A 15,452-nucleotide genomic window follows, 5' to 3' on the forward strand; every position below is an offset into this window, starting at 1 on the left:
GCCTGTCGTCTGCCTGATAAAAGGCAGGAGGGCCGCTTGCCCTGCACCCCCACGGCAGAGGCATGGCCAGCCGCTCCTACCGCATCAGCCCCGGCTGCGGGCCCAGGGACTTCAGCTCCTGCTCGGCGGTTGTGCCCAAGCCTGGGGCTCGCAGCTGCTCCAGCGCCGGGGCCTACTGTGGGGGCAGTCCGGGGGGGCCGGGCTACAGGCGGCTCGGGGGCTTCGGCAGCCGGAGCCTGTGCGCAGTGGGGTCCCCGAGGATCGCGGTGAGTTGCAGGCGGCCCCTTCGCAGCGGGGGCAGCTTTGGGTACCGGGCAGGAGGTCTCTGTGGACCCAGCCCGCCCTGTATCACCACCGTGACCGTGAACGAGAGCCTCCTGGCGCCCCTCAACCTGGACATCGACCCCAACGCGCAGTGCGTGAAGCATGAGGAGAAGGAGCAGATCAAGTGTCTCAACAACAAGTTTGCCGCCTTCATCGACAAGGTGGGTCTGTGAGTTACTCCCTGGGCACGGGACCGGGAGGCCATGGCAGAGTGGGTTCAAGTTCCCGGAGTCCCGGGTCTGCATGTGGCCTTAAGAATGTGGCTCAACTGGGGTCTAGGATTTCCAGTCAAATGCAGGAATGGATGCACTCACCAGACGCAACTGGAAGGGTTATCGCTGCTGCATTCCCTGCCACACAGAAGCTGAATGTTGGGGTCTGTGACCCCTTCACACAAAAGGGGGTACGGGTGGGGTGGGCACCTCCACTTAGGTGTGTCTCACTTCCTGCCTAGAGAGACGCCACCATTCCCAGCACAGAGACGGGAGCCAGGTGAGAGGGGCCAGGAGCTCCCTTCCTGCCCCTTCCTGGCAGGGACATCATGGGGGGCTGTGAACTCCTAGGGCTCCCACCCCAGGCACCCCCTCACCCACACTTACGTAGATTAAAGACAGCGAGTTGCGAGCTTAAGGGAGGCCCGTGGAGGGGCTGTTGAACTGCGTTTTGCTGACGATGGAGTCCCTAACATTTCCTTCTGGCTGGGCATATGGACTCTGACCCAGCGATGTGCCCTCTGACAGCTGGCGATCAAATCTTTGGGGTCCAAGAGGGGCAAGGCTTATTTTCCAAGGCTGACTGGTGTGCGTGGTCACACCTGGGACTTTGCAAGAAGGTGAAAGCTGGGAGAGGGTGGGTGGGAGCTGTGTTCTCAGACACCCCCACCAGACAGCAGTGTCTGCAAGAAGAGGGGCTGAGCAGCCTCCCTTAGCATGCCGTGGCCGTCCGAGCCCACCTTTCCTTCCCTTGGCAACGAGAAGCAGGGTGCTACGCCAGTGATCCCTGCACAAGGTGTGCTTAGGGGCTAAAACCCAGGCCCTGTTCTGCTCACTGGGCTCACAACGGTGTTCGGAGACAAGGGAGCACAGTGGGCTGGTTGGTAGCAGAGTGAGACAGTAAGAGCTCTAGCCCCTGGCCCAAGGCCCCCTCCTGGGCTTCTGCACCCCAGGATCAGGGTGAGGGAGAGTCATGGTGAGTTCATTTTTAAATCTCTGCCATAAATGCACCCACAAACTTAGCAGCTCAAAACAGCACCCACTTATTATTTCATAAAGGTGAAATGAAGGTGTAGACAGGACTGCACTTATTTTGGGAGACACTGGGGGAGACAAATTTCCAGGACATTTAGGCTTCGAGCCGGACTGAGTGGCTGTGAGGCTGAGGTCCCTGTTCCCTGCCGGCTGACTGTTGTTCTTAGCTTTTGGAGGCTGCTGGCACCCCTTGACCCATGGCCCCTTCTTCTGTCTTCTTCAAAGCTGGTGACTGTGTCCTCCTCATGTCTCAAGTCTCTCCTCTGCCTCCTCCCGAGCATCTCTCACTCTGCTGCCTTCCTCTTCCCCTCTGGAGGCACATGTGGCCACGTGGGCACCGCCTGGATCATCTCGGTTACTCTCTTGATCTTCCGGTCCATAAGCCTTAGTTCATCTGCAATGTCTCTTTGCCACATCAAGTGACATCCACAGATTCCAGAAAGCAGGGTGTGGACATCCTTGAGTGGCCAGTTTTGTCCTACCCACATGGTCAGGGGCATTTCTGCCAATCAGATGTTATTTTATTCTTTGTAAAATAAACAAATCACTGTAAATTGTATGTACTTTCTGGGAGAAGGAATGGGGTGAGCAGAAGTTATTTGGGGAACAATTGTGACCCACACTTTCAGATTCTGCCAAAAGATTTGACTTTCAGAGGCAGGTCACTGGCTGTTGCAGTTCAGAGGCCACCCCCAAGGGCAGAGAGAGCTCTGGGGGATCAGGTCATCTCCTGGGCTCCCCATGAGTCTCTCCTACCACCCCCCTGACAGGTGCGCTTCCTGGAGCAGCAGAACAAGCTGCTGGAGACCAAGTGGCAGTTCTACCAAAACCAGCGCTGCTGCAAGAGCAACCTGGAGCCCCTGTTCAATGGCTACATGGAAGCGCTGAGGCGGGAGGCCGAGTGCGTGGAGGCCGACAGCGGGAGGCTGGCCGCCGAGCTCAACCACGTGCAGGAGGTGCTGGAGGGCTACAAGAAGAAGTGAGCGTGGCAGGGTTAGGTGTGGTCACAAGACTGGGGTGGGTCTGACTGGGTGCATACGACTCTCCTGGAGGCAGAGGTAGCTGAAGGTTAGGGTCATTCCAGGCTGCTTCTAAGATGCGTCACCTAGTTTCAGTTCCCAGCTCTTACAGCCCCATCCCAGAATTGGAGAACGATTTGGAGATGAGCTCCCATTTGGGGGGGAGGGGACACACATCCGGGTACAGGATGACCTGGAGATGGAGTGAAAGAAGCAACAAACAGATTAACAGGGTTGAGGAGCAGAACTTGGGAGTGGGCCGAGCTAGGCTGGGTGGACAGGAAGTTCCTGGAGATGAACTAGCCAAAGCCATTCAAGGCATCTGGTGGATCTGGACAATTCTTTTATTCACTCTGCAGATAAAGCATCTAGCTCTTCTTCTGCCACCTCTGCAATCAAAGGCCCAAGTAAATCTTCTAGTTTAGATTGTTTCGTTGGCCACGGCCTGGTTTATGGCTCAGCAGGTCACTGTTAACTTGTTCCTCTTTACCTGGTACCTACAGAATGAGGATGATTTTGAATGATCAGTCCTGGCAATTCTAATTTGAAGTCACTGGAATTCTGGTCTTGGAAGTCCGAGCTGTATCATGCAAGTGGACCCAGTAAAGAGGTTTCACCCCCCCCCCCGAGGGTGATGCAAATGCAGACATAATTCTCAGTGTGCAGGTGTTAAGGACTTACTCCTACACTGGGGGCGTGAAGGCCAGTAATTATAGAGCTCAGGGTTTATAGCAGCCCAAATTACCCTGTCATTAAAGCCTTGCAAAAACCGTGTTCTGGGAACTCTGGCCTTCCTAGCTGGCCCAGGCTGGGCTGCTCCAGGGATGACACCTCACAGCACAGAGGAGCAGGGCCAGCCTCCTCCACAGTGGAGGAGGGCTATGAAAATGCTCTCGGCTCACAGGCCTGGCATAGTGTGTTGCTTCCAGGAATTCAAGTCCTTGGATGTTGGGGAGGGGAAGAGAATGTCGCAGGCTGGCTACATGGAGCGTTAGTTATGTTCTATACAATTTTAGGGTTGGCAGGTCACATGGGGTATCTGCCCTTCATTCACCTGACACACATTGGCCAAGGCCTTACTGCACCCAGGCAATGTAACACAAGGTGCAGAGTGATTAGATGACTGTCTGGGTTTTACAGCAAACTTGGATCAGCCCAAACTTGGATCAGAAAGCAGGGACTTGGAGTCCACACCCAGGGACCTTTTGGAGGGTTCTTTGTGCCTGAGAAATAGAAGTCCAGAGAGGCCTAACTTCTCCCAAGGCACACAGAAAGCCCAAGGCAGAATGAGGGAGACTTGACTGCGCAGCGCTCTGCAGGCCCACCCTGGCCCTCAGCACCAGACCTGTCCTGTGCTCTCCCTGCAGGTATGAAGAAGAGGTGGTCCTCAGAGCCACAGCTGAGAATGAGTTTGTGGTGCTGAAGAAGGTAAGTGGCTCTTCCTAAGCGGGGAAGGATTAAACCGGGAGTGCTGGCTGCTCCCCTCTGCTCCTGTCAGTTGTGGGACAGGAGAGGTCTGCCCCGCCATGTGGGACCCTCGCCGGGTGGCTGGGCCGGGATCGAACCGGCACTGCAGAGGCTGTGGACAGCTTTACAGCGTGGCGCTCAACCGCCTTCGCCACCAGGGGAGGCCCTGTTCACGAACTCTTTTCCGCTCTTCTTGAATGGTCTCTTTGCAAACTGTTTCACGCTCCTTTGCACTTGCTTCCTGCCGACTTCGCACAGCAGAGGGCTTGGTCCTCAGCTTGCTAGTGACTGAGAGCCGGGCCCTGTTTAGCACCATTAAGGATGGAGAAATCAGAGGAAATGCTGTTAATTGTTTCCCTTTGGTTTCACGTTAGGATTGAAGTGTAGTCAATGCTCTTTAACAAGTACTGTGCTTACCACTCACCTCACTTGTGCATACTCACAGAATGGTGGGGGCACTGATAAAGCACCTGCCGACAGAGGTTTGACCTTGAGCTCAGGCAGGGGTGTCACTTCTCGGTGTTGGGCATTGCCAGGCCTGGGCACCAGCGCACACCCGCTGGCGAGGTGTCCATGTGGCTTCTGTTGGCTGCCACATGGTTGCACTTTAGTGGCCAGTTTGGCTTAGAGGTGGCCGCCCGGCATTTGGGGCTGTGATATTAGGCTACTCACTTTAGCAAGTTCCCCAATGCTGGAGGGATTGGGGGAAAGTCTGGAGGAGTCAGACTTCTCTCCATTCCCTATTCAGAGGGCCCCACTGATGTGTGTGCAACGTCAGTGACAGATAACCAAGGGCCATCCCTCTTAGACGAAGGCGAGGTGTCCAGGTTAGAAGTCGATAGGCAGGGCCAGGTCAGAGGCTGAAGGGTGGGCCGGGAGATGCCACAGGCCCCTGTAGAGTACAGGGATTCAGGGGGACTGAGTGACCCATGCCCTGTTGTCTCCTGTCTGTCCCCACCAGGACATCGACTGTGCCTACCTGCGTAAGGCTGACCTGGAGGCCAATGTGGAGGCCTTGAAAGAGGAGATGGGCTTCCTGCAGTCCCTCTATGAGGAGGTGAGCTTCTCCCTATTTCTGGAAGAGCAAGTGGGGGAGGAGACAGAGGAGGATTTTCTTGGGGTGTGGCCTGTCCTGGTTCCTTGGTTCCAGGGAAGGTTGTCCATTTTTTACTCCTTTAAGCCCTGGACATCTTTCTTTCTGTGACCAGAGATTTTCTCTTGTTCAGGCTCCTTTCAAATGGAAATGGGTGATGCTCTCCCTTTAAAATAATTTGAAAGACCGATTCATTGCTTGTTCACAGCACCAAGCAGGGACTGAAGCTGTCGGCTTAGGTGCCTGGATAAACTAATAATGTTCATTCAGGAGGCGTGAAAACCCAAGCAGAAAACTCAGGACTCTAAGTTGGCCATTCTCTGGTGGATGCATTTATTTATACACATCGTTCCAGCGGGTCTGGATTCAGGCCTCAGGCCGAGCATGGCGGTCGGTCTCTAACACAGAAATCTGCCCTTTCTCTTTGCCATGAAGCCACGGCCCAAATCCCAGCCTTTTCCTCTGAAACCGACACTCTAAATTTTTCCTCGTCAGTAGTTTTCTAATTTATTTCTGCAAGTTTCAGAGTCGGGACTGTGTTTTGGATTACTGGTGCAGACGGGAATCGGGGGGCTTTGGGGCCGAGGCACTGCTCTTGTCTCCTACAGGAAATTCAGCTCCTTCAGTCACAGATCTCTGACACCTCGGTGGTGGTCAAGATGGACAACAGCCGGGAGCTCAACATGGACTCAATTGTGGCTGAAATCAAGGCTCAGTACGATGATGTCGCCAGTCGCAGCCGGGCCGAGGCCGAGTCCTGGTACCAAAACAAGGTGACCTGGAGGGCCGGGCGGGCACCTGGACAAGGAGGAGAGTTGTGGTCCCGGGGCGTCCTAAGACAGCACCCACAAACTCAGGGCATGGCAGCCTCGGTCTGAGCACACCAGGAAGGAGGAGGGGGCAGTGGCAAACAGCGGGTTAATCTGGGAGGATGGGATCAGTGGCTTCCCAGCGCACACTCCAGCCACGAGGCCACCAGAGACATTTCTCCATGTTTGTGTCTCAACCTGCAGTGCGAGGAGATGAAGACCACGGTGACCCAGCAGGGCGAGAACCTCCACAGAACCAAGGAGGAGCTCAATGAGCTGAACCGCATGATCCAGAGGCTGACGGCCGAGGTGGAGAACGCCAAGCAGCAGGTCAGGAGGCCCCGAGGCACCGCTCACTGCACCTGTTTCTTCTTCTTCTTCTTCTTCTTCTTCTTCTTCTTCTTCTTCTTCTTCTTCTTCTTCTTCTTCTTCTTCTTCTTCTTCTCCTTCTCCTTCTCCTTCTCCTTCTCCTTCTCCTTCTCCTTCTCCTTCTCCTTCTCCTTCTCCTTCTCCTTCTCCTTCTCCTTCTCCTTCTCCTTCTCCTTCTCCTTCTTCTTTTTAAATTTATTATTATTATTTTTAAAATTTTATATATTTTTTACATCATTTTTCGTTTTTGCAGAATGTATGCATTTTCATCTTGGTTGCAGTCCCCATACAATTCCCACCCGCCCTTGTTTTGATCCTACTCCCGCCTCCCCCCTCATAGTGTGTCTATGGTATTACTCAGCAATCAAAAAAAAAATAAACTCATGCCATTTGCAGCAACATGGATGGCGCTGGAAGGGATCATGCTCAGCGAAATAAGCCAGAAAGAAAAAGAAAAATACCAGATGGTCTCACTCATAGCAGCACTTTAGAAAACCTAAATAAGGGACCAGGAAAAAGACTAATTATAATAATGCACCTGTTTCTTCTGATCTACTTCCTACTTCCTTCTGGCTTCCGGGGCCAGGACTGTCTTTGGAGGGGCTCGTGTGTTAACCATCTGCAGCAAAGGACTGATGGTCACAAAGCACCTGAGGGACTGTGGTGCTCAGTCTACCTGCTCTGTGCTCTGCTCCTACTGCGCTCCTGCTGCCCTCCAGGCACATGCATCATCTCTCTCCTCTCAACACACCTTATGCAGTGTGTGCAGAGCTGATCTCTGCTTTCTCCTTTTCCCCACGCATCTTGATGGCCTTGAGGAGTGCAGACCTGACCTGACCACTCCCCCACTCCCCACATAGTGCACCCACCACCACTCATAATCTCACATCGCTGAGCCTTCATCTTCAGCTCCGTTCCCTTCCCCATCCCCAGTACACACTCTTCTGTAGTTACTCTGTCCTGAAATACACCTTTCAGGCATGTATTTACACTTGTACCTTGGCATGAAATAGATGGACATAAAATTTAAGCTGCACTTTTAAAATGTCTATAGGTTTTAGTGTTTTAAATTGATCTAATGATATGCCAGAAATCTCATTCTGATTCTTCCCTTTGCCAGTGGATGTTGTCTTTGAAATCCACAGGTTTCATTATTCCTGTCCTGTGGAGCTCTGCACTATTCATAAATCATCGTTTCCCACCCCTCATAGATGGATACCTAGTTGGCCTCCAAGTCTTTGCTATTACAACTTATTGTATCATAAGCATTTTAATACATTTTTGTACATATCTCCATGCGCGCCTGGCTGAGTGGTGTCTTGAATGTAAGTGGAAAGTGGTTGCTGGGTGGTTAAGATAAGCATGGAGACACTTCCCTTGGGTGCTGGCAGATTCCAGAAGGGCCTCACCCTTTCTATTCCCACCAGCAGTGAGCAAAGCGTTCAGTTTCTCCACATCCTCACTTGCAATTGTCTTTTTTTTTTTTTAATAATAGCCATTCTGACAGGTGTGTAGTATTTCCCATTGTAGTTTTGATTTGCATTTCATGGATGGCTAAGGATGGTGACCATGTTTCCATATACCTGGTGCCATCTGTCTTCTTCGGAGAAATGCATATTCAAGCCCTTAGCCCATCAATAAATATTGGATTATTGCTTTTGTTGCAATTGAGTTGTAGGGGTTCCTTGTGCTTCCTTAAGTGGGGCAAAAAAGGAGGAAGTGCAATTACTGTGTTGCGAGTCATCAACCTTTCCTTACTGATCTCAGGGGGCCAAGGAATGGGGCTCAAAACATTGGCCTCTGAGAACCTCAGCTCAGCACTAATTAACTGGGTGCACTTGAGTGAGCCTCTCAGTTTCTTCATCTGCATAATGGAGTAGCAATGCCTGTTCCGACAAGCTCAAGAGTGACTTTAAGGTCAGGTACGATCACATCTGGGAAAGTGCCTCGTAAACTAACAATAATATACAAATCCAAGATACTATCACTAGTTGTTATTTGTTCTGTCCAGAGCTAACATTTCCTTCCTTCCTAGTGGCTCACCATGGACTTGCGTTTAGAATCATGTGGTATACAAAAAGAAAGGAAGCTCCAAATGGCTTAGCTAACATAACATTGCAGTTGACCATTTGAATGCAGGTGAAATAAAATGAGGATTCTCAAGCTTGCACCCGTCTCAAAATCCTTCACTCCTCTACCCACCCCCAGCGCTGCAAATTGGAGGAAGCAGTGGCCGAGGCAGAGCAGCAGGGCGAGGCTGCCCTCAGTGATGCCCGCTGCAAGTTGGCAGGCCTGGAGGACGCCCTGCAGAAGGCCAAGCAGGACATGGCCTGCCTGCTCAAGGAGTACCAGGAGGTGATGAACTCCAAGCTGGGCCTGGACGTCGAGATCGCCACTTACCGGAAGCTGCTGGAGGGCGAGGAGAGCCGGTGAGGACAATGCACGGGGCCACTTTATATCACCACTCAGGGCTAGAGGAGATCCTTGCTGGGCCGTAAATCTCCGGCACAGAACCTGCAGACTGGGAAAGCCTCTTGGGATCATGGCGTTCACCCATGACCACATTTTCAGATAAGGAAACTGAGGCCCAGAGAATAGAGGTGCTGAAATTGCCCTAGTCTCCTCACTAGGACACCAGTGATCTATTTCCCTCCCACATTGCCCTTCTAGCGGCATAAAGCTCATTTCAAGGCAGCCACTTTACCCTATCGGCTACAGAGGGGTTTCTGCTATCATGCCCAGTGGGTGCTAAAAGAAGATGTGATGTGGGATGTACAAATACAGGTTGTATGGTTGTGACAGCAAATAGAAGTGAGCAGAACAGACTCTCCTTAGCAGGGGGAGACAGGACACACATAAATGTGTCCTTCAGATGACCAGGTTAGTGTCCCGGGGGCTGTTTTAGGGGGAGACAGAGGAGCTGAGGGGGCAGGGAGGGACAGGACACTTCAGACAACGCTGACAGTTTGAGCCAAGACTTGGGGCAGGTGAGGTTGGCATGGAGAGGAGCAGGTGTGTTTACGCCTTCAGGTGCCTTGACGTGGCCATTTCTGTTGGCCCCAAGCTGGGTCCCATCAAGGGGGCAGCCTCGTCTGGAGAGCAGAGTGTAGACGTTAAGAGCACGGCCTATGAGCCAGACCACCTGGGTTCAAATCCCAGCTCCAGCACTTACTAGCTACTTACCCCCTCATGACTCAACGTCCACTTCTATAAAACAGAGATAATCATAAAACCCATCACTTAAGGCTATCGTTGTAAGGATTAAGTGAAGTAATGGAAGAGAGTAAGTGCAATCGGAGCAGCTTATTTTCAGAACGAGAATATCTCTATGCAGGTTAGCCAGGCAGAGAAGCTCCTTAGTAACCCGGTTAGCCTTGGCAATCTGACCTGAGCGGCACCCATGGTAGTTGATGTTACTGCTGGATTTGCGTCAGCTCTGACTGAAGTAGGTAGACTTACTGCCACTTCTATGGGACTTTGGAAGAAGTCACCAGCGCTCTCTCTTCCTTTGTGTTCTTAATCCCTAACCCATGCACCAGCACTTAGTGAGACACTTGGCGTTTGCACTGTGAAACTTCCTTCTGATAACAGCGGTCAGTGTTATCAATAACTCCATACAGAGTGAGTGAGGCACCATCCCCAGCACTTGAGCATTTAAAAGGCAGCTTAGTGTCTAGTGCTTTGCACATTGTGGCCTTTAACCTTCGAATAGATCTCCTGTTGGCAATGAATGCATTTTGTTAGGTTGCACAAGTAATGCTCATTACAGAAAAAAAGAAAACAAAGCGGTCAACATGCAGATGTACTGCGGGTGCTGTGGCTCGGCCAGCTCCATGCGGGCTCTGGCTAGCATCTAAGTGAAAGGGTGCAGGTTTTTTTTTTTTTTTTTTTAAGATTTATTTATTTATTTATACAAGCACTGGGTACAGTCAGAAGCGCGGGAGGGTGAGAGAATTCACCAGAGCCAGAGCCGGGAACAGAACAGGCAGACTGATGAAGTACACTGCTGAGGGGAGCAGCGGGCAGCAGGAGAGGTCTGCGCGCCATGTGGGACCCTCGCTGGTGGCTGGGGATCGAACCGGCACTGCAGAGCTTCGCAGCCCAGTGCTCAACCGCTGCGCCACCAGGGGAGGCCCAGAAGGGTGCAGTTTTGAGGTTGTGGCAAAATCAGATCACATGCCAGCAAAGTGAGGTTGACATCCACTCCTTATTGGAAATCGGTGCTGTGGAGAAATCTCTGAGCCAGGCAGAAGGAAGCCTACTGGAGCTTGAGGAAAATGCATGCATTTGGGGGTTGGAAAAGGGGAGACAGAGTGGAAAGTGCAGGTAGGGGTGAGTGTTTACGAAGAGCCCGCTGCAGTGGTGTAAATGTCTCCCCAAAGTCAAGTGTTTGTATAATGTAAAGAACAAACCTGACATTGGATTTACTGTTACTGTGTGTCAGGCTCTGTTGTAGACACATGCAAAGCCCAGTTAAATCTTACAACCAACAAGGCAGGAGTTCTCATAATCACTTTATGGTTGAGGACATGGAGGCACAGACATGTTATGTGGCCCAAGGTCACCCAGTGAGCGAGTGGCACACCCAGAGTCTAGGCTCTCAACACCTTCGGGCCGCCCTCCGCACTTATCAAGGAGGTACGGAGTAGCGCTTAAAATAGTGTGATAAAAATAAATAATGGATCAACTGGGATGACAGGTGAGCTTTCACCTGTCCAGAAGTATCCAGTGAAGCAGTGGTTGCTGCCACCACCCAATCTTTGACTGCTGGAATTTACAGGGGCGGGGTCCAGCCACCTCCACCTCTACCTTTTAGTCCACTAAAACAAACAAGGCAAAAGTTGCGTTTTGGATGCTGCAACCTGACATTCCTTAGTCTACTTGGGAGCCCAGGGGCAGCGCCAAGGCTGGTGCTCTCTGGAGCCGGCCAGCACCTCCTCTGGCCCCTCCTCTGGAGTGGAAAATCAGCTGTCGAGGAACTGGATTCTTTTTTTTTTAAATTTATTTATTTATTTATTTATACAAGCACTGGGTACAGTCAGAAGCGCAGGAGGGTGAGAGAATTCACCAGAGCCAGAGCAGGGAACAGAACAGACAGACTGACAAAATACACTGCTGAGGGGAGCAGCGGGCGGCAGGAGAGGTCTGCGCGCCATGTGGGACCCTCCTCCGGTGGCCAGGGAGCAGCCAGGGATCGAACTGGCGCCGCAGAAGCCGCGGGCAGCTTCACAACCCAGCACTCAACTGCTCTGCCACTGGGGAGGCCCAGAGGAACTGGATTCTAACCACTTACTCTCTCCTTTCTCCTGCAGGCTGTGTGAAGGTGTGGGCTCGGTCAACATCTGTAAGTAGAGTGTGTGTGTGTGTGTGTGTGTGTGTGTGTGTGTTTCTTTTGGATGTCAGTCTTAATATTGGGTTGCATCTAACGGGTGACTGACCCTCTGGCTGCAGGGCACGGGGTGAGGAAAATGGCAGCTGAGGTCTCTGGGATCTGGACAAAGGGATGGCCCCTAGATATGGCCTCATAGAACACCCTCGAAGCCTAAGTTAATGAAAGTGGCAAATTCTGACCCCCTCACTGGGTCTACAAAAACAGCCTGAGTTTCAGGTACACAGAGAAAGCTCCCATGTCTGGGATGAAGGAGAATCCTGACCCGCGTCTCCTTACAGGTGTGAGCCGATCCCAGGGCGGCGTGGTCTGCGGGGACCTTGGCTCCAGCGTCCCGCGCGGCCCGGCAGGCGTGGCCCTGAGCGGCGGCGGCGTCTGCTCCCCGTCTGTCCTGGTCTGCTCCGGCGCCAGGGCTGTGCGGTTTGCATAGCAGGGGTGGGGCCCTGGGTTCTGGGGGGGTGAGGTGGGAAGTAGGAAGGGGAACTCTTTTCTCTCTGGGGTGCAAATGGCAGGTTGGTAACTGCCCCTCGCAGGGAAGCCAGAACTAACGCTTCGGCTTCCTTCTTGCTGGAGTTATGGTTACTTCTTGGTGTGAGCCCTGCCTGGGTTTGGCATTCTTGCCACCTCTGTTGGTTGCCCCGCTGTGTTCTGGGAAAGGGACATAAAGACTTTTGGATACAAACTGCTTGGTCTTTTTCTTTCTCAACCAACTTGGGCCAGCGGCTCGCTCTCTGGGGAGACAGCAGTGTGTGGGCACATGTCCATCTTCTGCCCGGGCTGAGGGACTGTGCTTGCTGCCTCAGCTGCGAGGGCTCCAGCATCATGGGGTTGGGGCTGCAGGAGATTCCCCCACTTGATCTGAGAGAGACTGTGTGTTCCCAGAGCACCCCAACAATTCCTGAGTCAGTACAGAAAGACTGGTGCTGGCTGCGGTTACTGGTGTTGGTTTGGGATTTTTTTGGGGGGTGATTCTTCTGGCTCCTTCTCCCTTAGGTGTGCATGATGAAGCGTGGATGGCAAAGGCTTTCTCCTGGTAACCAAGTGGACACTGCCTCCTTGGTGGTTTTCCCAGCCCAACCGAAGCCCTGATTTTTTTCAGTGCTTCGCCAAGAGGGCACCAACGACCATGGTCCTTATCACGACCCCTGAGGGGATTTGATGACTAGACTGGCCTTGGGCTTCATCTGAAACTACTGAATCTGGAGTTCCAAGGGTGAGCCCAAGAATCTGAACGTAAACAAGCTCCCAGGGGATTCCCACAGGAACTGAAGTTTGAGAACCCTTGGTTTACCTGGGAGAGGGAATAGGAGGGTCAGAAATTCTGACCTTAGAGGTGACTTTCCCTGCGATCTCACAGGATCAGATGGCTCTCTCTCTCTTTTTTTAAATATTTATTTATTTATACAAGAACCGGGGTACAGGCCAGATGTGCGGGAGGGTGAGAGGATTCACCAGAGATAGAGCGGGGAACCGAACAGACTGACAAAATACACTGCTGAGGGGAGCAGCGGGCGAGACAGGAGAGGTCTGCCGTGCCATGTGGGATTCTCGCTGTCTGGGATCGAATTCGCGCTGCAGAGGCTGCGGACAGCTTCACAGTGCGGCACTCAACCACCTGCGCCACCAGGGAGGCCCTCAGACGGCTCTCTTCCCATTTTTCCTTGGACTTTGCTGAAAGGTCAGAGCCAGTCTGGGCCACCCAGGCCGGGAGGGTCGGGGCAAAGGCAGGGGCGAGGAGGAGAGGGAGTCTGCATTCACAAGCGCCTGCCACATGTCTGGCCTGTCATGTGTATATTTCATTTACTGCCCACAGCCAGTGACTTTCATTTTACAGATGAGGAAACTGAGCTTCTGAGAAATGAAGTAGATTTATCAATGTGACACAGCCAGTCTGGGCCCCAAACTGAGGTCCTGGGAAAGCCAAAGTTCACATACTTTTCACTGCTGACTCCAGCTGCTCCTCCAGACTGGACATCCTGGCCCATCAGAATTTCACGGATGCAGGGTTCTTACCCAGCCTACCTTACTCCTCTGGCACTTAAATCAGAGACAAGAGATGGACAGTGACATAAACAAACCTTCTAGAAACATTTGTAGAAACATCTCCTCGTAGCCTCTGCTCTCCAAAACCTCAGACAGTTCTTAGGGAGCAGCTAATACAGGGCTTTAGGGGGAACCGGGGATGAAAACTCAGGCCTCTGTCAAGGCACTTCCCCCGATGGCCTAGATGGGGCAACCGATTGGGGACCCCTGACTCTGGCCTCTTCCTGACGTTTTGCTAGTCCCCAACAAGCCTGGCCCAGGGGAGTCTGTTCAGGTTCTGCTCACGTGTGTGTGTCCCCCTGACGTGATGAGATGGAGAGAGGGATTTGGAGGACACTTTCTTTACTTGTTTTACAGGAAGAACTCTTTCTCCCACTTTATTTTATTTGGGATTAAAAATAAAAGACTTAACGAGACCCAACTGGTTAGAAGGTGTTTTGCCACAAGTACACACATCTGAAGAGAGGAAACACTGCAGTTCTTGGCAGTGCAGCCGGGGTCCAGGAGGACCAAGGCCTGGTCATGTGGCACGGCTCATCTCTGCTCTGGACGGTGGGTCCTGCAGGGTTGTCTGGGCACATCACAGCCTGGGTGCCAAGTTTGAGCCAGGGTGGGGTGGGGTGAGGTAAAATCAGGGGCAAAGCGCTACCACTCCGGCTTGGAGATGGGGAAGGAGGTGGCAGGGGGCTGCCTCCCAGGGTGGGCGTGTGGGAGGGTCTGTCTCAGCCTGGCAGTTGTGGTGCAGGGCACATACACACAGATTTGTTCTTGGAAAGTTTTCTCCATTTTATTTTTATTTATTATTATTATTATTTTAAAGATTTATTTATTTATTTATTTATACAAGCACTGGGTAAGTCAGAGGCGCGGGGGGGGGGGGCGGGTGTGTGTGTGTGTGTGAGAGAATTCGCCAGAGCGGGGAGCAGAGCAGGCAGAAGGACCGAAGTACACTGCTGAGGGGAGCAGCGGGCGGCAGGAGAGGTCTGCACGCCATGTGGGACCCTCCTCCAGTGGCCGGGGAGCAGCCGGGGATCGAACCGGCGCTGCAGAGGCCGCGGGCAGCTTCGCAACCCAGCGCTCAACTGCTGCACCACCGGGGAGGCCCGAGAACTAACCTTTTCTGTGGATGAATAATGTGTCCTAAATCGAACACTGGTCTATGGTGACTACCAGCACGTCCGCGAGGGAGGCGGGAGAAAGAAGGGGGCAGATGGGAGACTCGAGGGCTTGCTCAGAGTCAGCCCGCAGTCCTCAGCCAGCAGTGGCAGGTTCCTCAGCGCACCCAGAGGAGGCTGGAGGCTGGCAGCCTCTAAGGAGCTGCAGCTTTTGAGCCTGAAGTGAGGACCCACCAGAAGACACAGCTGGGGCTCCTCCCTGCACTAGTGACAGCCAGCTTGTTCTCCCGTGGGGCCAGCGGAGGCGAGCCCAGACGGTGCCGTCATGCCTGCTCTGCGAGCTACCCCGTTCATCCAGCCCCGCAGGGCTTGGGTGCTCTGGTGCTCCCCCTGGGAGCCAGTGGGGGGCGGGCAGGGCCAGGAGGAGCCACTGCCTGCCCGTAAGGAACTTTCAGTCTGATCCAGACTCCAGATACACCCACTGGCATCTCTGGTCCCCAGCCACGAAGATGGAACCAGAGATCCTGGGGGAGGGTGTGTGTGGCGTGGGGGGGAGGAAGTGGGGAGCAGAGGCTAG

At 53.0% G+C, this 15,452-nt stretch overlaps 1 protein-coding gene across 1 annotated transcript; it reads left to right on the plus strand.

Moving 5' to 3' along the window:
* Positions 1–62: 62 nt before the first annotated feature.
* LOC311185670 (keratin, type II cuticular Hb5-like) lies at positions 63–12,147 on the plus strand (the record flags this gene model as incomplete). Its single annotated transcript, XM_084256382.1, has 9 exons — positions 63–485; positions 2,342–2,550; positions 3,958–4,018; positions 5,019–5,114; positions 5,759–5,923; positions 6,164–6,289; positions 8,537–8,757; positions 11,641–11,672; positions 11,999–12,147. The coding sequence occupies 9 exons, from the start codon at positions 63–65 to the stop codon at positions 12,145–12,147; spliced, it is 1,482 nt and encodes a 493-aa protein (XP_084112508.1).
* Positions 12,148–15,452: the final 3,305 nt, after the last annotated feature.

Source organism: Talpa europaea, assembly GCF_964194135.1.
Source record: "Talpa europaea genome assembly, chromosome: 15".
NCBI classification, from domain to species: Eukaryota; Metazoa; Chordata; class Mammalia; order Eulipotyphla; family Talpidae; genus Talpa; species Talpa europaea.